General features: G+C 32.9%; 1 protein-coding gene across 1 annotated transcript in view; it reads right to left on the bottom strand.

Moving 5' to 3' along the window:
* Positions 1-26,544, bottom strand: part of mfr (ferlin family C2 domain-containing myoferlin misfire) — a 91,305-nt gene that overhangs the window by 50,719 nt on the left and 14,042 nt on the right. The window contains exons 2-4 of the mRNA XM_085945741.1: positions 15,193-15,449; positions 13,484-13,729; positions 2,532-2,721 (exon numbers count right to left, since the gene is read on the bottom strand). Of these exons, the coding sequence (XP_085801867.1) occupies positions 2,532-2,721; positions 13,484-13,729; positions 15,193-15,449 (693 nt within the window). The remainder of the gene's footprint in view (positions 1-2,531; positions 2,722-13,483; positions 13,730-15,192; positions 15,450-26,544) is intronic.

The following is a 26,544-nucleotide window of genomic DNA, read 5'->3' as shown; positions in this document are numbered from 1 at the left end:
ACTGTTTTTGGTAACATGGTTAAGTGAGAACAGAGAATTCTAAAAATACCGCCATAGCCAGACACGATTAATAGTCAATTGTCAAGGATCAATGTTTTGAAGCCAGGCTTTCTTTATTATTTTACAACGGTCATGCACTAAAACCCAAAAGAACACAAAACGCACCGACTGTCCTAAAAATTTTAACACTCATTTCGTTTACATGACGAACTTTAATGCATATTATGATACACACGTAACCATTAAAAATAAAATCTTCTTTAATACGTGTATCCAATATTTTATCTACACTCGAGATTCATAGCCGGTATGGTAAACTTGTTACAAATAATAGAAAATATGTTTTCTCATTGTACAAGCGTTCGAATCTAATGAACTGTATTCATCTATTAGCTTTAAGCGTAACATACAGATCTATTCTCATGGGATATAAGTTCACATCACCTCCGTTGGGATAACGGCTGTCAAAAATAAAGCGAGCATTTTGTTGTTGTTGTTTTTTTATAAACCCTCCCACCTGTCAAAGATGCTCAGATGGGGATTTATGCTCTCAGGAAAAAACAATGACACCACACTAATATAAAAATCCATCAAAAGTGACAAGCTCAGGATGGAAATAAGTGCAAAATTTAATGCTGATGGATTATTTTTGGAGGATTAAAGATAAATATTTACTCGTGTACCGAAAAATATTTCGCGATTTCTTGTAACGCATTTTCTCTTTGGCTTTGTGGTGTCTTATAATCGAAGTTTTATAAAAGAATATATTTTATTGAAACACCAATATTTCTGTAAAAAGCAAATAATTTTGACTATAAATACAATGAGCCACATACGTTATTTTTGATTATGACATGCATGAATAATGGTTAAGTTGGTAAACTTCACAAATAGTAACATCGCTCAGTTGCGATGTTGCCAACTGTCTTTGACAAAAACATACCAGACGCGGTACGAAAACAAGCTATTTATCTGGAGAAAACGCTTAGATTGTATGGCGTACGTGAGTAAACCAATCAAGTGCCTGGCTTTTACTAATGCAATTATACGGTTGCGTATACATACAAATCCTTGTCACTGTGTACAATAGCACGGTTATCTGGAGGATACTCTACCAGAGAGTGGAATCCCCGACAATAGTCAATCTGATACCACATGCCTAAGCACACATTAAATTATAATATCTGATACCATTATAATATCACTATAATGCCAAGAATGATCCTATTTTTTCAATGTTTGTTTTATTAAGTACCGACCTACCATCATTAAATGTCTGAATAAAAAAAATTAAATATCTAGGTTATTTTCATAAAATTTAAAGCTGTTGAAGGCATACAAAAGCGCTTATAAAAACGCCACAAACTAGATGATTTTTTTGCAAGCTAGATGCCTATCAAAAAATACAAGATCTGGCAAGAAGAATGCTAAGTTAACAAAGCTGCTCAGTTGTCATAAGGGTGTTCTTACTCACGCTATTCTGCCCTTCTGTATCTTACTTGTGATAACCTACTTCAGTGGAGATATAAATGTTTTTACACAAATCTTACAAATTTTTTCGACTGACTAATAACGCAAAATTGTAGTATTATTGGCTGCTCATCTAATCCTCACGAAGGCATGCTTTTTAAACTCATGACTGAGGATCGTCAACCGGTTGATTTGGGTATCGGACAGTCTATGGATGGGTTGGCCTCACTCCTCTCGGAACTCTACGATACGGAAAACCTGTACCAGTGAAAGATGCATGGCACTCATAAATTGGTGCAACTGGCTGGGGAATCTAATGTTTGGTTGAATGTTTCGATGAGGCATATCTTAAGCCGCATTTAGACCAAGCGAGAGAATGTTTGTTCTTCCCCCATTCCAGCGAAATTCTTATGCTCGCTGAATAAACAGCGTAGAATTTCGCTGGAGTGGGGGAAGAATAAACATTTTCTCACTTGGTCTAAATGCGGCTTAACAGACAAAGACAAATGACACAAATGAACAGTAACTATCTTAATAATCATGACCGTTAAGCCACGCGTATTCGATAACTATTTGTGGATGCGACAGCTCGCAATAACTCGTAAATGGACATGCTTAGTTATACTTGCAAGCTAGGTAGTTATCGCCAGACTAAAAATACGGAGTGTCTGGATATAGGGAATGTATTTGGGAAAGTGCGGTATTCTGCGGTTGAAGCGATAAGAAGAAAGTCTATATTTCTATTTGAATGTTACTATTGAATATATGCATTATTATTAATTCTCTTAATTCAACATTAAGAATTTCGACTTTTAATTTCAATACTATTTTTGTGATATGTAAGTTATCTCACTATAAAAAAATCACCCCTTGAAAGACAAAACGATCTTTTTATTTAATTTTTGGCGTCCTCAATTACTTGACCCCTGGTGCAGCTGTTTCGTTTAACCCTACCCAAAGCTGACCCCGGGGAGAGAATTTACCCTTTTAGCGCGCTGTGGAAAAAAGCATATATATGTTATATATAAAATACGCATTATTGTTAAACGTTCAAATCGTACTTCGTTGTAGTATGGACAATTGGTGCTCTCTTTAACGCTCGTGTATTTCTTCTGTTCACCGACTTGTATGCAGACGACAGGATCCATGTTAAGGCCGGCCAACTGCCTGGCTTCCAGGATCGTCAGGCACACCTGGAAGTCCTGGGCCTTCAGATGCGACTGGCTGACGGTGTGGATGTTGGGTATTGGCCTGGACAAAATAAAAAAAAGAAAGTGTTATAGCGATGGTGCCCACAGAACGCGTCGAGCGGGTGAAGTCGGCGTATTAAGTGTTTATTCATAACCATAATCACACGTCTCTCGCCGCGCATTACCCTTCACCTATGTAATAAGCGGCCCATGCAGCACAAAACAATTATTTTTACAGCGTCTCTCATAACAAAGCAATACAAATATTATATTATTTCGGGTCTTGTAATAAATATTTACGACGACATTGTTCAACCAGCGAAATATAATGACACGGAATAAAATAAAACAATGACTTCTCTGTAATTAAATAATTGCTTTTCGCCCGTCGATCGATGACGCCTCGCGCAGCGTAATTTTGGTAGCCGTGTTCAATGAATGGACTTCTTTGTATTTTCATTAAATCGTATCGCCGAGAAGCGAAAAACGGTGACTCATGCGGCAGGCGGCGCGCAAGGCATCGTTAAGTCCAGTGGGTGCTGGCGTATTTGATTACGTTGTATTTTTGATGATTTACGCGCCACTTCGTCGCTGTAGGATTGGTTTCCCGAATAGACCAAATGTTCAGGAGACGAAAACAAATTTCATAATCCTATATTTAAATACATGGAGATATTTAAATTGTTATTTTTACAGCATACGAATGATGTATTCATTACCATTACAAAGTAATTTAAAGAAAGGGATGGTTTTAGTCAAATTAGATACAAAAAAACATTCTGCATTAAGAGGTTGACTTCGACAAAAACGGATATTCGGGAAACCAATCCTACAGCGACGACTTGTAGAAATTTTGCGCGAGCGCCGCACTCGCTGCGTCAATGGGCTTTATGCCATACAGTTACATTGTGTGCATGACAGAAATTTATTATTACGATTTGTTTATTATCTTAGTTACTTTAATAGTAGAAAAAAATAATAAATTAGTCTGTACACATAATTAGTATGATATAAGGATAACATTATGGTAATCATGAGAACATGTAAACCCATTTACATAAATATAGAAATATTTTTCTACATATTGGCATAGTTTTTGTTTTGCTGTGTTTACTTCTTCAAAAGTTATAAGTTGATAGTGTTGACCCGTGTGTCCCTGATAACTAACAATCTTATACGTAGGACAATAAAAAACATAATTTGTTTGTTCTTCCAAGGTGCAGAACTAACCTGCCATTGATAATGCTAATTTGTTGAACAATAGCTGTGTTCAACCAAATTGCGTCGGATATATATATATATATATGCCACTTACGTGAGATAAGGTATGTGTTAACGGTCTACTTAGCTCGTTCGGCGTACTTCCATGCATTTCATAATTTTTGTATTAACTTTTTTACTAATTTTGCTTCTATTTATTTGTTTTTATGCTGTTGTAAACATATTTAATTTAAAATTTATAATGTTCACTATATTAAAATAAATAAATTTGAATAAGAGATTCTAATGTAATACATTTCTGGACATCATTTATGATTGGCACTTCACCGTGAAATATTGTATCGGAAATATATGGCCGTATAATAAAGACAGTCCAACCTCTTTGGGTCGTATACTGATATAAAATATATGTCTAAATAAAACACGTTTCTTGTCGGTTTACACTTAAAAGGAAGCCAGCAGTAAACAAATTTTGAAAATGGGAAATGTTGGATTATTTGTTAGGTTAGGTTTTCATTCTTGAATTCATGAATTTTGCCAAAATCAGCTATGAAAATTGAATTAATATTCATATTGAATCTAATAAAATTGGAGACCGTATAGTTACGGTCATCTTTTTCCGATACAAAGCTCACGGCAAACTGTGCCACGGTGAAAACATGTAACCGAATTAAGTAAATTGTCGAATAAAAATACGTAGTTCAATATTATAAAGGATGGAAAGTTTGAATTAATAATTAAATACAGCCTTTTTAATAATTTTATTATATATTATGTTAATTGTATTTGAAGCATAATTTTGATCCATATAATATAAACGATACTATAATAATACAAGCACGCTGAAGATATAGGTAATTTTAAAGCAATTATTTAAATCTTACAGCTTGATATAATATAAAACCTCTCACCTATACCTGATACGGAAAAGGGTCTAGTAACCTCATTAATCTAGTATTAAATTTGGCGCAGGATGGAATAAAATATAACTAGGTATATATATAAACAGATACTTATAAAAAAATGTCTGAAATAATCTATAATAATATATCTTTTCTCTTTTTAAGCCTATGCATGGAGAAAACGTTAAGGGGTAGCATGCCCTATTAAGCCGTACGCTTTCATTAGCCGTCTAACTTGTTTTTTCTTCCCTTCATTCATTGAGTTAGGTTCGTGTCGTTGGCTCGTTATATCCCTCTTTCGTGAAAATAATATTGTATAATATAAATGATATCATTGAATTAACGACGAAATCGCGCACGGTTACTTATCTTTAGCCTAAGTACCATATTATCACAATAATATTATTGTAGGTTAACTATTTTTTTATTCAACAAAAATTAGCAAGATTTCAGAATGTTTTATTCTAATTATTGAACATACATAATTAAATTTTGAAAACACTTCTTAAAAAATATATTATTACCGATCGAAAAATGATCCAGCTGGAATCATAGATGCATCTCTCGGGTAAAATTATTAGCAAGTTCAATTACGTTATAACAAAAAAATCTTGGAGTGATCCGTGACCGTGTTCGTTAGTAATTATGTAAAGTGATACTTAGTTTGATTTAAAATACAAAAGCCGATTGCCAATAGTAGCGCAATTTGGAAAACGCTTTAGTGAGTAGGTATTAAAAGCCATTAGTTAAAAATTTTCTTAATTAAGTATTACTAATTATTTAGCATAGTGATCTAAGTGCGTGGGCGCGATACCCGAGAGATGCAGGTTCGATTTCTGCGGGGTCTTACTTTTTTCAAAATGGTTTTTTCTATCGGTTATAATATATTTTTTAAGAAGTGTTTTCAAAATTATGTGTGTTCAATATTGCAGGTACCTAAGGTAAATGTACCAGTAGTTGACCTTTTTTCAATAAAATGCCCAAAATAAGAAACGTAGACACGGGATTGCTCTAAATTGTAAAGTTGAGACAAGTGAAGCCATCTGTGGTCGGATTCAGGAACTAACACATCACAATATGTCATAGGAGCGTCATAGCAGCTATTTGAAAACAACACATCACGCCGTAAGCATTATATTTTTAATTTCTTAAGTAAATTGTTAAGGATATCAGTGGATATAAGCATATGGCAATTTAATGTTTTTGACTTGATAATATCAAATTAATGCATTACGGGCAGTCATAATATTGAAGTATCGATATCATTTGTAATTTTTAAGTTATATTTACAAGGAAGCAAGTTTGTGGGGGGGGGGGGGGGGTCAACTACTCAAACTTATTTTAATACTTTTTCAGTAGTTGACCAGGGTGGTCAACTATTAGATAAATTAAATAAAATTATTTCACTTAGTTTTGAACAATTTTTACATTCATAAGTATGGTAGGATGATTATTTATTAATTAGAAGTGTCTAGGGTGGTTCTGTCCAGTAGATGACCTAGGCGTCAACTTTTTATTTTTATTTTTTCAGCAACGGGTTTGTGTATTTTTTCTTCGGAAAACAAAAATTTCTTGAATTATAGCCCTGAATATATAGCAACTGAATGAAGCAGGCCAACAATAGCCGACAACTTACGAGAAAATAAATAGCGACGCGATAAAAAAAATGCAGGGCATCACGGAGGATTTACTTTGGTCATTATAACGTACCCATATAATTAATAATGTTAACGTTAGTTTTGCCGCAAATTGTTTATCAGCCTACCTCACCATACTTTTTTATATAACCTGCCTGCTTCACCATACTTTCATATAACCTGCCGCCCCTAGGGGAGCAGAGTCTTAGCCAAAAAAGGAATCGCCAGCAGGTAAATACCGAAGATAAAGAATGCATAACCGTCATAGTAACAGGGAGTGTCGGTGGGGCTGTCACACCAACGACAGTCCTCTACAAGTACAAAAGAATTCCTCGAGAAATTTCCGAAAATGTGGACTTTGTCCATGGAGCCCTAAGAACAGTACCAGGAGAATCGTAAAGTGTGCCTTCAATGGTTACATCAGAGGAACCCAAGCGGTATTTAGAGAGAGTTCCTGAGTAAAAACATTGATGAGGAAAATCTTGAATCATTCCGCAAAAACAACGAACCTGATCAAGATGATAAGTCACTGTTCGCACTGTGACGAAAAGTAAAAAATGAGTTGGAAAATATCACTCCACCTGACTCGGTCAGACTCATCGATGAGGCATTGCTAGAAGAGGAATCCGATGATATGATGTCTTTGGCCGCCTGGAATACTACGAATTATTATGATGTTTCGTCTCCAATCGCTAGGGCACCTGTGGCTGGTCTAACGACTTGTGATAGTGATTCGTCTCCAATTGCCAGTGCACCTAAGGCTGGTTATAAGGATTTGTAATGATACTTTGTCTACGATCGCCAGTGAACCCGTGGCTGGTCCATCAAATATTCGTAGTCCATTCAAGAGACATTTTTTCTTCCCCGGTGAAGGGCAAGAAAAATTCAAGAAGAAAGCAAAAAAGGGAAAAAAAACCCCCACCAGTGTTACCGGTAAACCTTGCTAGGAGTATTTTCTAAACAAAAAGAGGAAGAAAGAAGAAATGGAACGGTTGAAAAAAGAACGAGCTGCAGAGAGGTAAAGAAAGAAAGAACTAAATGAGCAAGCAAAGGAAGAAAAAAAATGGGGGAATTGAAAGCAGTCAAGAAGAAAATGCGTTTTTCTTCCGAGTCTTCTAACCCAAGTGTTGACATTTCAAACTCAGCGGAGAGTGAATGGCATAACGTCGCTATAGGATTTGTTTCCCGAATAGACCAAATGTCAATTTTACAGGAGACGAAAAACAAATTTCATTGTCGTATATTTTAATATCAGTAGATGTATTAATCATTCTTTCTATACTGTATGATTGCAACATTATCTAAGAATAGATTCCAAGAATAATATACTGGTATAAATCATTAAATGCACAGAAAATGCTTTTTATTTACAAGTACTCACTGTGGATATTCGGGAAATTTTTAGCGCTCTCTCAGGATAATGGATATTCGGGACAAAACATGGACGTTCGGGATTTAAGACCGTAGCGTATTGCTGCACGGCCCACAGATTACTGAGTGGTCAAAAAGTACGCGCCTCAAATGTTATATTTATTTACACGATAATTGTTATTAATTACCTCTACTATTTAAATACTTAATGATCGTAATTACCCAAGTTCGTATGTAATAATAACATGCGGCAATCGCTTTTTCGATTTTTTTTTCGAATTAAGTAATAAAATAGTTTTTAAGTAATTAACTATTTTTTTATTGAACGAATAATTCACAAGATTTAAGAATGTACCATTCTAATAATTGAACATACTTACATAATTTTTTTAAATCACTTCTGAGAAAATATATTATAAGGTATCTACTACTTCAATTACTAACCGACGTCACGGTCATTTCTCCAATATTTTATGATGGTACTTACTCGTACTTGCTAACAATTTTATATTAATACTTTATCCAAAAAAAAAAAATCTATTTATATATATCTGTATATTATTATATCTATATATTTCTATAATTGACAATTAAACTTATTACAAACCACCAAATAAATATTATATATTTACTATTGTAAGGAATAACAACACAAAATAATAGCATGTATAAATTAATTACCATTGGCTGCTAATATTAGGTAGGTACCAATATCCTAAGTATATAATATCCACCAAATAAATAGTTACTAACATACATATTAAATTAAATTAATTATCAGCGCATTCAAAAATAAATAATAGCATCGCCTTTATTTTCATAGAAATACCTAGATTAAAAGTAAAATAAAGATTTTTTGATGATAGAAATTTGATTAATAATAATTTGAAATAATAATTATTTTTTACGTCATAGTAGTTGCCGGGTCATACTGTAGAATTCATATAACCGTTGGGATTTTGTGTCATTTATCAAAACAAAATGCAGTTATTTAGGTTAAAATACTCACTTCTACAACTCTACTGTAAGTTCAGGGCGAACTGGTGATGTATCAGCTATGAATGATCTCTTCAAATTTGATGAATTCACTATTAAAACAATAGTAACGTTAAAAACAATATCAATAAGACAAAATTTGAAAGAAGTCTCCAGACGGCCGAAAAATATGAAAGTGGGCGTGATTGTTTTAGAGCTAGACAACGTGAATGTGGGAGCGAGATGCACGGCGTGAGCGCGGTTTGATTGGCTAAAGTCATATTCGGGAAATAAACACTCAGCCAGAGATATATTTCGACCGAAATTAACTTGGATATTCAGGTACGAATATTTGGACATTCGGGAGGACACCACGGAGTAATTGTAACTTAACATGGCGTATTCGGGTTTTTTAAAAAAATATCTCTGTTCCTAGATAAAAATATATTGTTTTTATAAATGATTTCGGTAGAGTTCGATAAAAGAAATTGAACTGCATTAAAATGTCGATTTCGACAAAAATGGATATTCGGGAAACAAATCCTATAGCGACGATAAGTCTAGTGATGAATGCTATAAGCCTAAAACTCGATGGCTGCCCGTTATGAAAGTCATTAATGAACATTATATTATAATACTTCCCGGGGAAAATCGTCCATATTTCTAAAGTAAAAGCTACTATTTCATCGATGCAAAAGTGCGGGAGACTATGGAAATGACCAGAGCGACCCGATGTACTTAGCTATGAATGGAAGGCGGTAGTATCCCACATAAATGACCCGACATAAGTAAGCAAAACTCGTAATGTTTATTTAGTTCCGGAATTGGACTTTATTTGGAATATCTAAGGATTTTTATGTTGAGTTTTATTTTGGTAAGTACTGAGCCTATGCTTTACTATGTAGTATGTATGTACTTAGTTGCTAAAATAAATATATTTTTGTATTTTTAGTTTGAAGTAACTAATTTTGCACCTTTTGTTACCCGAACAAAGCTGATGATTGGCTGTCAAACAAAATCCTCTCCTATTTAACTTGTTACTGAACCGCCCATTGCTACCAAGTTGATTCAAGTAGCTATGGGCTAGAGTGGTCTGACAGGAAGCCCTGAGGCAACTCTGATGACAGATTTGCCATAAAGCTTTCTGATTAGACATGGTCAACTTCTGAAAAATATAGTGGTCAACTACTGGAAACCCTGATTAGACATGGTCAACTACTGAAACATATAGTTGTCAACTACTGGAACTTTCAATTTTTTTGATGGTCAACTACTGGAACAAAAACATGGTCTTGAAAAATTGAACACAATTTTTTTATAACAGACCCTTTCTTAATTTTTGTCTTATCATATTATTTAAGACATTTGATCCATTATGAGTAGACTTGCTTTGCCAACATTCGGTGTAATGCTAAACGTTAATCGTTATTTTTGTTGAATTTTTTTCTTAAGTGGTCAACTACTGGTACGTTTACCTTACTTGTTTATTTGTATTTAAACGCCAAAAGCTACATGTGAGTATTGAATATTCATAGTCTTGATTAATTTCAGGAATATACCAATACCCTAGTTCTATAGGAAAACAACTCAAAATTTCAAAGTTTATAATGTCATTCGATGTACAAATGTGTTTTTCTATATAATTAAAAAAAAAGTTCTTCAACGGGTCATAAAATTGAACAACCTTTTCTACGATTAAATTAATTCAATTATAAACGGGAATGTCTGAGTTGATTATTTGTTAAGGGCGGACGTGCTCAACGTGGGTCAAAATTGAGCTTTTTTCTATTTTCAAAGCATGATTTTGATTTTTTTTTATTTTTTAAACGGTTCATGTTCAAACACGCGCGTCAACATCATTTTATTCCCTACTTCAATTATAGTTTGTAGCTTAACCACTGGGGAATGCCAAAAGAAATGGCGTATTTCAAAAAAACACTACCTTATTCTTAGGTCGATAATTATTATAAAGCTATCATTATTCGTAAGGTGTTTATCACACTTGAATGGTCAAAGACATAGCTTATAATTAGTATCTTTAGAATTATCTTCAAATGTGTTAATCTTGCCCATTTTTTGAATAATAAAATGCCTAATTCTTGTCAAATTTGGGATCACAGAGATTATCAATATAATTTTTTATCGTAAATATTTCACTATAATAATGTCGATATAAATTATACTGATGGTTTTATAAATGCGTTTAAAAATTAATAAATGTAAAAAATCTTAACACCACTGCACAGTTATGTACTGAAATATGACTATATTCTAAAACATTAGAGCGAGAGGTTTAAAAGAATACTATTTTATGTAATAAAAATACTTTATACAGTCATCAAATGTTTAAAATAAATATAAAGGATAATAAGGCTTCAAAATTATATAAATAGATTATCTACAACGTTTAAGGTATGTCCAGGATCATGCTTTGAAAATAGAACAAAAGCTCCATTTTGACCTACGCTGAGCATGTCCCCCCTTAATCTGTAAAATATTTTACTGAAATTAAAATTTGTGCAACATTTTCAAACGCCATCTTAGAACAAGTAGGTATTTTGAGTTATTTCCATATACGAGTAGAACAAAACTATTACATGGGGGGGAAAAGAAAAAAAATCATCTACGTTGCGGAAGCTTATTATTTATAATTCAACCTTAAATAGGTCTAAAAATTCTAGCTGTATCCTGTTGATAACTTTAGACATGAATATCCAACGGTATATTACTTGTTACTATCCGTTGATCAGTTGCAGAGTTATATCAGTGTTAAAATTTGTTACTAATTTTGTCACACCCCAACTCCAGGATAAAACCCCATATTATGGAACCAATTTCAAAGATGTTTTCAACGTCAAAAAGTTGAACAAAGTTGTATTCGAACTCACATCGCTAACTGTGTGGTTGAGTAGGTAGATACTTTAGCCATTAAATATTCCCAACTTAGAGTAATGACATTTTACTTGTAATTTTATTAGTTATCACGAGGACAAGTTTTAAATAGCTTCTTTGAATTACGGAAATTAAAGTTTTTGTGGAAATACTATAGGTATATAACATAATTTTCATTTGTACATTCGTATTCTGATTTGGATATTGGAATCACATTAATTCATCAAAATTTTGACTACTTGGCCGACATTTTTACCACGTTTTTATTAGCTCGTATTCTTGTTTGTCCGGTACAAATTTTTTCTTGTGTGTTCAGTACACATTTTTTCTTGTTTGTCCAAAAATTTTAATGAACTTCCCGACCAGCTAGACATTTGAAACTTTTAGAATATATCAGAACACGACGACAATACATTATTTTAATACTTTTGGCCATTTTTAAGCAGAATTGAATTCATTTTCAGTTAATTCTGTTTTGTATGTTTTGGAAAAAAATCTATAAAGTAATATTTACTACTCACTATTATTGGTTGCTTAGGGGTCCTAGCAACTAAATTATTATTATATACGTGCGTTACTATGGAAATCATTATTAAATGTCAAAATGATATTTCAGTACATATTCTATAATATTTATTCAGTATTTTTAACAAGTACAAAAAAAGTATTTATTAATACACAGTACTGTCAAGTTTATATGATTCAACAGAAAATTTAAAAACGTGGTAAGTATATAAAAAGTTCTTTTTATCTTGTAATTATTCATTATTGTATTATGATTGATTGTTCAGGAGGTGCATGAATAAAATTCTAGCGTATTATTTGATAAATGTGAGCAATGACCGTTTGAAATTTGCTGCAAATGAATCTGCGATTTGATTTGACTGAAATTAATAAATTTAATCATTAGTCTTAGTAACCATTTCCCAGCTTTACCTTAAAACAGTGAGGCTCTGTCTATATAAAAAAAAGGTTTTCTTCAACGAGTTAATACATTTTAGACATTTTTGACGTCAAAATTCAATTGGCGGCCCTCTTAGTCCAGTGCGTAAGGCACTGGCCTTTCATCGGGGGGCTCTGGGTTTGATTCCCGATAAGCTCACAATGTATTTTGTGTTATTATTTTGCTTGTGATTGTTCAATTTTTAATTTTCATAATATGTGCATGCGCGTTTATAAATAAATAAATAATCACATTATTTTTTCACTTTTATTGGGCTTTATGGCCAGTTGTTTTATTAAAAAGAGAATATATATATATGAATATATTATTAATACTATCGACTGAATATACTTGATGGAATTTGAATTGAAATTCTCATGTATTTAAATAAATAAATATATATATATTTTAAATATAAAATAATATTTATGGCAAACAACGTTTTTGTCTTTCAAGCGTATATTTACGTATTCCTATTTACAATGATTAGTTTTAACTTTAATTACCTTTATCAATCGTGTTGAACTTTTAAATCAATTACGAACAATACGTCAAGCCGATCTTTTCTATTGACTTTTGACTTTTGGAACCCACGACATTATAAACCGACGCGTATGTCATTATTTACCATTCAACATTAAAATAAATATAACCAAAATAGATTGTACATTTCGCCATTCATTTCGTTTTAATTAATCTGTTTTTCTGAGACATAAACTTTTTAAAGCTTTCTTCGTATTGCATAAAAAAGTTTTATTTCAACGATTGTTAAGAAAACTCTTTCGGAAGGTGGCCAGGATCCACGTCGTATTGTCGAGAATGCTAATGAATAAAATGATTACGACAAATCTTAAAATTAATGTCACGCACAAGGAAACAAACCTTTTTGCTGGCGTCTGCTGCTGTTCTGGCGATATCGAGATCAGACTGTGTGAAGTGGAAGCACGTGGAATAGATCCACTGGTCTCAGCAGGAGGAACTTCTTGTCCGGACGACATAAGGGGGGCACCTTCTTCTTCGGTGCTACTTCCCTCACACCTGCTGGAAGGTCTCTGCTTACCCAACCGCATCAGATTTTTCACACTCCTGAAGGCTAACGCGTGCTTGGAGCGTGTTGCATGACTGGATCTATATAAGAGAAAGATAATTTAATTTTTAAAACTCTTTTTTATTCGATGATTAACTACACAAAATTTTAGAATATTATAATTGTATTGAAAATGAATAATGTAGCCTCACTCAGTGTTTCTCAATCTTTTTAAAACTGCTGACCACTGAAAGTATGAGAAACGTTTTGCGGACCACTAACTAATAAAAATATATTATTTATATGGTAACGTACTATAATAACGTTTGATCGTGGTTGATTTCATTAGATAAATTAATTAATCTATTTTAGGAACAAAATCATAATGCACAAACACTTGCAGGTGCACGACGGTTTTTAAAGATTTTATTGGAATTTTTAGCATTTGAACCACTAGAAAACTTCTGCGGACCACCTGTTGAGAAACACAGGTTTAGTGCACCGCAGAAACATACTTAGAAGAAACCCCAACCGAGTATTTATCCAAAGTGTTGATACATTATCATATATAATAATTATAATATGAGATTTCTTTTAGATTTCGAAGAACGCTAATGAGTAGGTATTCAAATGACCAATAGTTTAAATTTGTCGCTATTAGTATGTCATACCGTAGCATATTGGATAAAATGCGCCGGTTGGGGCGTTTACCCGTAGGAGATGCAGGGTTCGATTCACGGCCGGGTGGCTTACTTTTTTCAAAAAAAAAGATTTTTTCTATTGGTTATAATATACTCTCTCAGAAAGTGTTTTTCTAAAAATTATATAATGTTCTATAATATGAGAGATGCGATTACTTTTGTGATTCGTAGGTATATCCCACTCATGGATCCCACTCCTCGCCACTTAACGTTGTATTACCATGGCACCGCGCGAACGCCTTAGTTTTGTATGTGTGTGAGAGACGCAGTTTGACTTCGGATATCTATTAAGACAACTAATGGATTCAAGATTAGGGATGCTAGAAGTCAATTTATTGATCACGTTTTCTTTTATACCTTCATACCATAAGCAGCCGAATTCGTAAATTAAGCATAATATAAAGTACATACTAGTGTAGTCTTGGTTATAAAACAAAGTTAATTTTAATTCTATTTCATTGGGTTATTTACGTTGACAGATTTTTTGGCCAATCAATTTGTTTCAAAACCATTATAATAAAATTTGACAATTAATACAAGTTTTATAAATATGTTTATTTGGTGTTAGCGTCATTATTCTTCTTCATTGTCAGAATATTATGGCTTAGAAACGTGACATGAATGCGCTCCACCCTTCTTTGTACTCAACGTCAAGTACGAATTCACTATAAATTCAATATGTACAAAATGTAATGCTAATAATATAAAAGAAACAGTTTCATTTCTGATTAATCTCTCCGAGCCAATAGGATACACGAAAAAATATGTTTTATTCGTTTTAATTGTTATTTAGGTCGCCGAAGATTGACTAAATGCGAAATAAATTCAATGTTAAAAATTAATAAATATGTATAATCATTTACCTGAAGAATGATGATGTTCTTGGAGTATCCGTATCTGATGCATCGGTCGCAAGTGCCGCCTCAGCAATGCCTTGCTCCAATCTGACAATGTTCTTCCTAACATCCTCAAGAAGCATGTCATCATCGGTCACTCTGCCGTCTTCCGACAGCCTATCGTCCATATTGTCTTCATCGCCTGTCGCCACGTCGTCATCGGGACCCAAAAATGCGGCACTATTCTCCGGTGCTGTGTATTCTATCTCCAAAGTCACGGTGGCCTGGGAACGAAATAATAAAAATATATAAATTATCTTGGGAATAAGCCATCTCCATCACAATGTCTTTAAGTTCTATAGATATGCTTGCATTATTACATTTTAAAATTACATAATAAATTACTAGGACTGACCAGCTGACAAAAATGTTGCGGTTCTCAAACAAATGGTAAAAGGACCGAGACGTTATGTATAGTATCAAAACCAGACAACTACAAGTACTACTTATGAGATAATATAATTACAGCATTCTTAAACTTGTAATCCAAGAAAAAACAACGGTAAATGTAGCACAGGACGATGCCGCATTTCGTGGCTTAAATTCAGCTCCACCGAACCTCTCCAGGTAACCGATATTAGGTCAAAAATCAACCTGATGGTGACTGATCTCGTTTATGATGACACGAAAAAAATGATAATTATTTAATATGCGTTATTGTATTCTTTTTTGACACCATCACTGTGACAACATCAGCTTTCCTCTCTTATGCCAATTGAAGTTAAGAAGGTTTTTCTGGGAGGGTGGAAAAAAGCTAGTTAAAAACTGCTATTACTTAAGGAGGGACATGTTCAGCGTAGGTCAAAATGAAGCTTTTGTTCTATTTTCTATTTGATCTATTTATAGTGTGAACATGTACCTAACCGATTTTTTTTAAATGGTACATGTTCAAACACGCGCGTTAACATCATTTTACTCCCTTATTTAATTACACTTTGTGAATTTATGGCTACGGCCGTATGTTGTAGCTTAACCACTGGGGAATGCCAAAAGAAATGGCGTATTTCAAAAAAACACTACCTTATTCTTAGGTCAATAATTATTATAAAGCAATCATTATTCGTAGGATGTTTATCACACTTGAATGGTCAAAAACATAGCTTATAATGAGTATCTTTAGAATTATCTTCAAATGTGTTAATCTTGTCCATTTTTTGAATAATAAAATGCCCAATTCTTGTCAAATTTGGGATCACAGAGATTATCAATATAATTTTTTATTGTAAATATTTCACTATAATAATGTCGACATAAATTATACTGATGATTTTATAAATGCGTATAAAAATTAATAAATGCAAAAAATCTTAACACCACTGCACAGTTATGTACTGAAATATGACTATATTCTAAAACATTAGAGCGAGAGGTTTAAAAGAATACTATTTTATGTAATAAAAATACTTTATGCAGTCATCAAATGTTTAAAATAAATATAAAGGATAATAAGGCTTCAAAATTATATAAATAGATTATCTACAACGTTTAAGGTATGTCCAGGATGATGCTTTGAAAATAGAAAAAAGCTCTATTTTGACCCACGCTGAGCACGTCCGCCCTTAAGCAAGTCTTATGCCGTGAATGGTAAGCTTTTGTAATGAAAAACTTCCATATGGTTTTAGATCCAGTATATATACCAGACAAGATCTAAAAAATATCAAATATCTTGCAAATACATCGTGTGTCTTAGTCGCATTGGTACACTATAATAACATGTCTATAGCATGCATAAGAGTATATCGTTGAGATATGTGGCATGTATGAACAATAACAGATGCTCCATGGTTTGTACGCAATACCACTCTTCATACAGAATTGAACGTAGAAACCACGTCTTGAAACTTTCTAAAAAAATCTACAGTTCCATGACAGCAGACTTTCCAAACCAGTCGATCAAAGATCTAAACAAATACGATTCAGCCATCGCCACCGAATTTTTGAGACCACCAGCATTAAAGTCTTATTTTTTCCCTACAGTAGGAAACAAAAGCAAGGCCATTTGATTCCTTCTCCATCTGCATCAATATAACAAATAAAATAATATTTCGCAGTGCTGACTCCGTCGATTTGAAGGAGAAACCACTGTATAACTCCTATTTATTCCAGTTCTTTTTCTTTTTTCCCCCTTCAGACCCACGACGAAGGACCATGTGCTCTTCGTTAATAGGTATACAAACGCCAGTACCACAGATGACGACGATAAAAGGCCGTTTGGCCTTGGTGCCTCATATTATACATTTATATACAATTAAATTGAATTCTATAGATGACTTTCTGATCTTCGAACTGATTAAAACATGGATATAAGTTTCACTAGTGCCTGTCTAGTAAGAATTATTCTTGACAACATATTATGTTACTTTGTGTTGGTATTCGTATTTTTTTGCATTTTCCTATTTCTTTTCCTCGTCCATGATTTAATAAATAGTTTAATTAACTTAGTTAGAATTCAACTGGCATAACAGATTTTACAAAGTTGTTGTAGTTCCTGAAACAACTGTAGAATTATTAAAAAAAATTATTAGAAACCATTTGATAACATTCAGATATAAAGCTTTAAAATATAAAATTAATTAACAAGAAATGAAAATATAAATAATATTAAATTCTACAGGTACTTTTTAAAAGGTTTTGTCGACAGCTATTTCGGTTGTACCTAACACTATTATCAAGACTACGAATAGCTATCGATAAAACCTTTTTAAAATAACCTGTAGAATTTAATATTATTTATATTTTCATTTCTTGTAAAATGGAATTCTACCAAGTAAATGCTAACTCAATTAATAAAATTAATTGTTGAACATTAATATTTTTTCCAAACACTGTCCATATTAATAAATCGTCAGAATAATCACTTGTATAAACTTAAAATCCAATAAAGAGAGGGAATTTCTAAATTTAATAACTTTTTACTTTATATATTTTTTAATCTGTACAACTGAAAAATAGGATTTAACAATTTATACGGAAAAACGAACAAAAACCGTAGAATTTTATTTTCAAAATCAGCCATCAATTTTCTCACCCAAAGAGCATATTGCCGCCATTTAAATGTCAGTGATTCCCCCTCTGAATCAATGATTCGTCGCTTAGTTGAACGTTTCCAGCAAGTGACTTGCCACGATCCGGCAGTCAACGTTCAATTTGCACAGAAGAAAATATTTATCGTGTTGAGCATGGTCTCAACTTTTTTTTAAATTCCTATGGCTGCCCCCCAACCCAATTGAGTTTAATATTCTCTGTGGCCATCCCACCCATAATACATAGTACTCGGGGAAAAAATTACATTCAGATTACAAAAGGGATTTTTCATAAAAAAAACCTTTTACCACCAATAATAAAACATGTTTCTTATGATCTATATACGTATTTATATATGGTTGGGCCAATTGTGGTAGCCGTCATTTTTAGTTCCCGTCTACTTAAATCCCCTTATTTATTATTATCACAAGACCAGACGACGAGCAATTAGGGGTCATGAATAGACCGTGACTACAAAATACATGCAGTGACTTCACGACAGCCGACTTGTTAAAGTTATCGCTCTCTATCTGATACGATACAAACGAGGGAGAGTTACTCAAAACACATATGTTAAGTTGAGTTAGCTCGAGATAACTGGCACGTAAGCCTGTTACCGCTAAACCACAGTTTTTTGATTAACTCAATTATACAGACTGATTCAGAAGTTGTTCGTGGGCCACGACCAGGTCAGGTTGATATAGTGTGACCTTCGTTCAAGAGATATTTCTGAATAGTTGCCAAGCCGTGATACCAGCTCTCATCATTCATATAACCTATCATCATCATTCATCAACCTCATATATCATCCATCAACAGTGTACCGTCAAGTGTCGCGTACCGGATAACTCAACAAACCATACCGCGGAAGTGATAGTGCAACCAGACCACGGATCCATCATGAACACCATAAAAAGTCAGTGTCTGGCATCCTGTGTAAATCCCCCCCCCCCTCCTAGATCTGTAATCCACCATCCACCACCATCTTCAAATTACAGTCCACTGCTAAAAGCGCCACCAATATATCCGTTATTTTTAATGTAATACATTGATATTTCCCGTATGTAGTGTTAAGTCTAGTTGTAAAATAATGATTCAATACTGTCCCGTAATAAAGACAATGGGTAATTATTACAATTTGAAAACCAATGAACGACGAATCTCTGTCTGTAATTAATAGTAGACGTGCAAAATTTTCTTTGTTTTCCTTATTAAGTTGTCCGAAAGATTTCATTGTAATGTTAAATTATGGAAACTATTTTTTTTGCAATCAAATGTTGACTATGGATTACACAGTAAAGAATAGCAGTTCTTTAATAAATTATCTACAAATTTTTCATAATTTTCATTAATATTTAAAATAAATATTATATTGTAACTGTCGTCTCCAAAAATTGATTAGGTTTTGGCTCTTTAGCATGGTTAAGAAATATTGGTGTAGATGAAATTTAATATTAAAAATGAATCAGAAACATCGATTCGAAGACAATATGGCTAGTAATAATATCACTGCGACGCATTTTAAAGAAGGGTTTTTATAATTGTACATGTAAAAGGCGAAATAAATTGCCATACAAATTGAAATCGATAGATAATCGCCAAATAAAAAAAGTTCTTAAAATTTTAAATACTCGAGAGGCCTGGCCTGTAAACTCTCCCGGCTAGATCCTAATAGAGAATTCTCGGGAGGCCTCCATTTTGCGGTTTATATTGAGGAAGACTTTTCACAGACTTGGTTTACTTAATTATGTTTTAGAAAAAAACACTGGTTTATTTTTTTATCTCCGTGAGAGTTGGGTTTCTTATATTTTTGTAGAAGGTTAACGATCAATTATAATACACGTTTTCAATCTGGTTCCGATTATTTTATCACGTTTTTATTAGCTCCTATTCTTGTTTGTCCGGTACAGATTTTTTCTTTTTCAGTACAAATTTTTTCTTGTTTGTCCAAGATTTTTAACTAACTTCCTGACTAATACATTTGAAACTTTTAGAATACATCAAAACACGACGACAATGCATTCTCTTAATACTTTTGGCCATCTTTAAGCAGAATTGAATTCGTTTTCAGTTAATTCTGTTTTGTATGTTTCGGAAAAAATTCGTTAAAAGTAATATTTACTACTCACTTTTATTGGTTGCTAAGTGGGTCCTAGCAACTACATTATTAATATATACGTGCATTACTATGGAAATCAATATGAAATGTCAAAATGACATTTCTGTATTCTATAAAATATTTATTCAGTATTTATATCAAGTACAAAAAAAGTATTTATTAATACATAGAATTGTCAAGTTTATAATATGATTCAACAGAAAATTTAAAAACGTGGTATATAAGAAGTTCTTTTTATCTTGTAATTATTTAGGTTTCTGATTGAGAATTCCGGTATTAATTTCAGGTCTTAAATTTAGTATCAATATGAAATAAGTCATATATTTTGAAAAATCGCCTATTTAATACGATGATTTTTTCCATTTTAGTTTTATGGTTTAAATTTTTAATCATTTTGGTTTTTTACGTGCTCGCAAATATTACTTAGAAATCTCCTCACTAATATGAGAAAGCTAATAAACAATGCGGAGCAATATAATTTAAAGCTGAATAAGTAAGTACATTTTATTTGTCACTAAACTACATTCAAGAAGCTTAAGTATCGGTTTATAATGTCGTGGGTCCTAGGTTTGAATCCTGGGTATGGCAATTACTGATATTGTTTTTCAATTTGTGTTTTGATTAGAGTATGGACTTGGTTGAGCAAGTGGCAAACATCCATTTCACGTAAAAAACAATCCTCTAAGTATCGAACATAGTGAAGTAGTAGTAAACCACTACCTAGTTCAAAATAACAAAAACAGTGGAAAATTTGCAAACATCTTTTTTGTAATATTTAGAAGATTAATTATTTGTAGAACTATATTCATTTAATCTGGTAAAATATATACTCCCCCTTTCTCTGTCTAAAAGCTTTATTACGTCAGTGGTATTATAAATATTGTAATACTGTAAATAGATAATTATCTTAAAATACCACGTGACAAAAGTTATATTAATTTTCGTGTTACTGTGATTATGACTTCAAAAGATTTAAGTATGTACATTGGAACCACAAAGAACCTTAGCATAATGGGACCAAAACTGTTGGCAAACAGTCATGAAATTTTGATTTGAACAGCTTTACAAAATATGATTCATTCATAATTTATATTTTCTCAACCGCTTTTCAAGACGCCGCTTGCAATTAGATGCGTTAAAATTTCATAAACAAAACATTAGCCTGCATTAATGTTATATAAATTACCGACTGTTTTATGGATATTGAAAGTTATTGTGTCAAAGTCTGGTTGTTGTAAAAAATTAAACGTTTACACACTTAAACAGTGATATAATATGTTGAATATACATAATTTGAAAATATCTCATGCATATACACACTAGAAAAAAATATGTTGCAGACACCCGACGGGACTTGAACCTGTATCTTTTGGATCCGCGCCAGTATGCTTTTTTTTACAAATTATGTGTATTATACAGTATATAGAATGTTACATTCTGAAATCGTGTATCTAATGTTGTGATTATATTGAGATGCACGTCGCGTACTATCACGTGACGTCACAGTAAGCTGCCTCAACAGGAAAAAAGTGTGCATTGTCGTTTTCTTGGTTTTTTAAATGTTATCAGACTGATGGTCCTAACCTGTAGCACATTTTGAACCTTTAAAAGAACATTGTCAGTTAGCAAAATGTGCGCAAATAACCAGAAAAACAATAAGGTGACCTCACGCGTACCATACTGCATCGACACCTGCATGACTCAATGGACGTTTTTTTATCATTTTCTACATGCCTACACATTTTCGAATCATGTCAAAATCTTGTGTTTTTTTTATTTGTAGCGGTTGGCATGTATTTTTTATAAGAATGTGGTCTATTAGCTATGATCTGTAGGTTGGCTTCTCTTCAAAATATTATTGAATTTACAGAGACTCGTTACTAGGTTACTCCCATCATTGAATTTACAGAGATCGTGTTCATTCAAAATATTCTGCAAAATGACAAAACCATGGACTAAATTTATCGCTTTGATAGTGTGACAGTACGCAACATGCATCTCAATATAATTACAACTTTATTAGTTGAATAAAATAAATAGATTAGTGATATACGTGCCAACAAACTCGTGAAAATTTGTCAGATTATTTCGATTGATTTGAGCTTAGTAAACCATCCCTATTTAAAGCAACGATATGTGGGTAGAAAACAGCCGACCTCATCGCCTACGTCCAATAATGGATATGGCATAAACAGAAGAAGAAAGGGGTGCACTTTGATCATCCCACGCAGGCTCCTCAACTCTACCAGGTTTGTCAGTTTCCTTCTCTGGTTAATCTATTCTTGCGCTTGTAGCCAATCAAGTTATTGTTTATCCGCACTTCGCTTTCCTTCTGGACCATTTAACATGAATCATTCGTATCACATGGATGGCCTATCTATCGTAGGCATAAGGTTTCAATACATCTGATGAGTGATGACATCAATCTATTAAAAAAGATGTGTGTACGTATGTACGCGCCTTAGAAGTTTTACGTCTTTGGCGTAACAAAACAAAATAAGCCGTTACCTGAGTCTATTATTATTACAGTGGATTAGGTTGATGAAAACGTACGCGATTCATCTGTGTCTCATATAGTACATGATAATTGTAATTTAATTATTGTATTGGACCAAAACTCATCTTTGCCATACAGCGGTTATAATCGATTCAGAAGTGCCCATGATGAATTAATAAAAAATCTAATTTTAATATATTTTTTGAATTATTTACCAATTCAACATTCACAAAATTTATTTATTTATTGATATATAATTTTACTCATAAATAATACTTATATCAATATACCCTCAAGTCTTCATACATAATCTTTACAATGAAAAATAAATATATACTCCAATATAAATAGAGTTTTATGAATATAAATTAACAGTGTAGAATGTTAGTCTCCAGAAATTTGTTTATAAACATATATATTTATTATGACACAATATTGGTTATGTTTACAACACATGCTGTTTACTTGTATTAAACGACTAACTAAATGACACTATGCGCATGCGCATGTACCCTAGAGACCGAAATGAATATAATCATAATAATAAAGTAAGTGTTGCATCGGCGCGCGCGACTTCCGTCACACGCCAAACGTGTTACATCGGCGCGCGCCACTTCATCACACGCCAAAAATACACTCTAATCTGTTTTTCCAAACGCGCCAAAAGAAGTATAACTTCAATAAATTTTAAAGTTCATGATATAGCAACGTTGTTAGATACTATCCTTGCAGATGGGTGCAAAAACCTTTCTCAAGACTCAATTCTCAAACGCTTATAGCGTCTGTGAATCACTGATAGTTTACGTTATAGTCTCTGAAACGTAGAACAATATTGGTTTCATCAATGTTCAGCGCTCGAAATGGAATATATTACGAACCGGTGCGCTTAATATTTAATGAAAATGTTAAAATAGTTATTTGATTGCTTGTGTAGTTTATAAAAATAAGTGTGTTATGCCGTGTCCACATTGGCAACAAGTTGCTGGCAACCATTAAATTTTGATTAAAATAATTTTTGGTCAAACAAATTTTGATAATTATCGTGAAATTTAATGAGGTTACCAGTGTGGACAAACTTTTAGATTTTTACTTTAAATGGAAAATCTAGCTCACTGTCAAATTAATATGTCCACGAGATTGGAGATAATATGGCAATATTTTGGGGATTTTACGAACCCGAACGGCGCTCCGGTGCGTTCCGGTCCGTTTCGAGCCCTGTCAATGTTTTATGTATATACAGATTCTTTACGGATGTTTTTTGATAATCTAGTGAATTTAATGGGCTTCTTATAAATTCAGATTCTCGTAAGACATAAACTTCACGTTCAGGGGTTCCGGATTAAATTGGCGGTAAGATCACAAAACATAATATGTTTTGTGATATATTATACGCGAATTTGTCAAATTATCATTATTTTACTGCTATCACGAATTGAACTTTATGGCATGTTTTAGTGTTAAAATGAAAAAAAACGCACATTAATCATTTGAATCCGTGATAATGTACATTGAAGAATCTATTGTGAGACTACTGTCAAAAGTTGGTAAATTGTGAAATCATTTAAAGTTTGACATGCTCCTTAAAATCAGGCATAATGCTAATTTCTTTGTGGTTTATGTGCATGTTCTATATATTGGATAAGCTTGATTTTTTTTACTAGCATATATATTTATACAGACAGATTTTTTTGACCATCTCCGATCTTATTAAGATCATATTTGGCTCCACGGAGTGGAAGTTTTTGTATTAACAATTTATTGTTTTTTTTTTTACCATAAATGGATGTTAGTTACTTGCTCAACCTATAATGCCTATATGCTCAAAACAATATTAAATTTGTATTTGCCAGACCCAGGATTCGAACCTGGGACCCACGACGTTATAAGCTGATCCTTAAGCCGCTCGACGATCGTGGGCATTATATAGACACATAATCCGTTGTTAACCCTAAATAACCAAATTATCGACTTTTGGCAGCAAGCCCACGTGGAAAATATTATATATTAAAAATAAACTCAATGTAATTCAAATATATCGGGAATGAAACGAATAATATCAAACTTTCAATGTCATTCAATATAGTTTCATAATACCGTGATTTGTAAAATTCCTCTTTTGATATTATTATATACCTATATTAATACATATAAATATGTCATACTAGCGGTATTCGTACAAAGCTAAAAGCACCAGTTCATTATTTGTATTAATCCAACATTTACTAGAGCTGGCGGCTCGTTTTTCCGGAAAATTCGAGTCCTTTCAAATGCACACAAAGGGAAAATAATGAAAAATTTCAATAGAAAAATGGGCAGAAATGAAAAATCATCGCGACGCATTATCGTTCGTGTCATTTATTAACAAGCCAATATCAGCATTGTTCCCTATTCAAACTGTTGAAAAAGTTTCCTCTTGCATACAATTTAATGCGATGCGTAATTGTTAACTGTGTATAAAAGGAATCATATATAATATATAAAATATTACATACTTAAGTAAGTTAATTACTTAATCAAGACGTATTATAACATAAATTTATTAGAATATAAAATATATGTTTGTTTACCAACTCAGTGCTACAAGACTTGACTTCTTACTAAGCTTCAAAGGTGTCGGCTTTTTAGCTTTGAGAATCGATGTATCCGCCTAATATTAGGTGTACATTAATACGACCGCGTTAGAAACACTAGAGCTCGTGAACGGACACGGTAGCTCTCGGTGATTGAAGTAATCACGAATAGATGCTTTACGTGGCTGGGACATAATTATGTCCCTTGTGGCATAACTATAAGGATCCCACCATCGTGGATGGCCCTCTCTCACCCTGCAGCGGTGCTAAAAAGCGATATACGCGCTGCAGGTCTTGAATGGCGGATTATAAATTAAGCCACGGATAATATAGCAGGAGATTTGACAATTATACCGAGGGATGTGGTGGGAGCTTGTACTTGCCATACGTCCCATTACTAGGGCGTGACGAAGTGAAGTATGTAAGTAAGTTATTCAACCACACTAAAAACATTGCAGAATTGATACCTATTGTAATATTAAAGTTTGCAATACTCAATTTAGTTTTATCGTCCAAGGTATTTTATTATATACTTCTGACACTACTATTTTCTGATAAAATAATATATCGATGGTATTTTTTTGAAGCCGGTGACGCAATCAATTCATCAGAAGATTTAAAAGGGTTTTCTAAACAGTTCAAACCACAGAACAGATTAATAAATAGAATTCCGATAAATACACTACATTTTGACACAGGGTTTTGAATGTGTGAGTGTCCTACGGAAATGAACAGCACATTAATGTGTATTGCAACCTTCAAATACACCATTATTGAATGAGCGTCAGTGCATAAACCGAGAGCAGTTATCAGAACAAAGGATAATCGTATTCTTTACACGTGTTTAAGTTTATCCCATATTCTTCCACACTCGAGATCGGTTGCATGTTACTCTACACCCGATACAAATTTCAGTTCCCATTGAGTTCCCTGATTCAAATTTATACGGTTATTAAATTATACTAAAATAATATGTACACATTTACTGCGCTACGTTTTATTTTTTAAATAGTGTTTATAGTAATTTATAGTAAAAAACTTGTGATCGATTTTAAAAGTAAAAAGAATTAGAAATGCTGTTATCCTGTCGTTTGCAATCAAATTTGTAT

The sequence above is a fragment of the Rhyacophila brunnea genome, unplaced genomic scaffold, assembly GCF_057557595.1.
Source record: "Rhyacophila brunnea isolate RB1 unplaced genomic scaffold, BYU_Rbru_1.0 scaffold_1, whole genome shotgun sequence".
NCBI classification, from domain to species: domain Eukaryota; kingdom Metazoa; phylum Arthropoda; class Insecta; order Trichoptera; family Rhyacophilidae; genus Rhyacophila; species Rhyacophila brunnea.
Note: the sequence above shows the minus strand (reverse complement) of the source record. Positions and strands in the feature narration are given on the sequence as shown.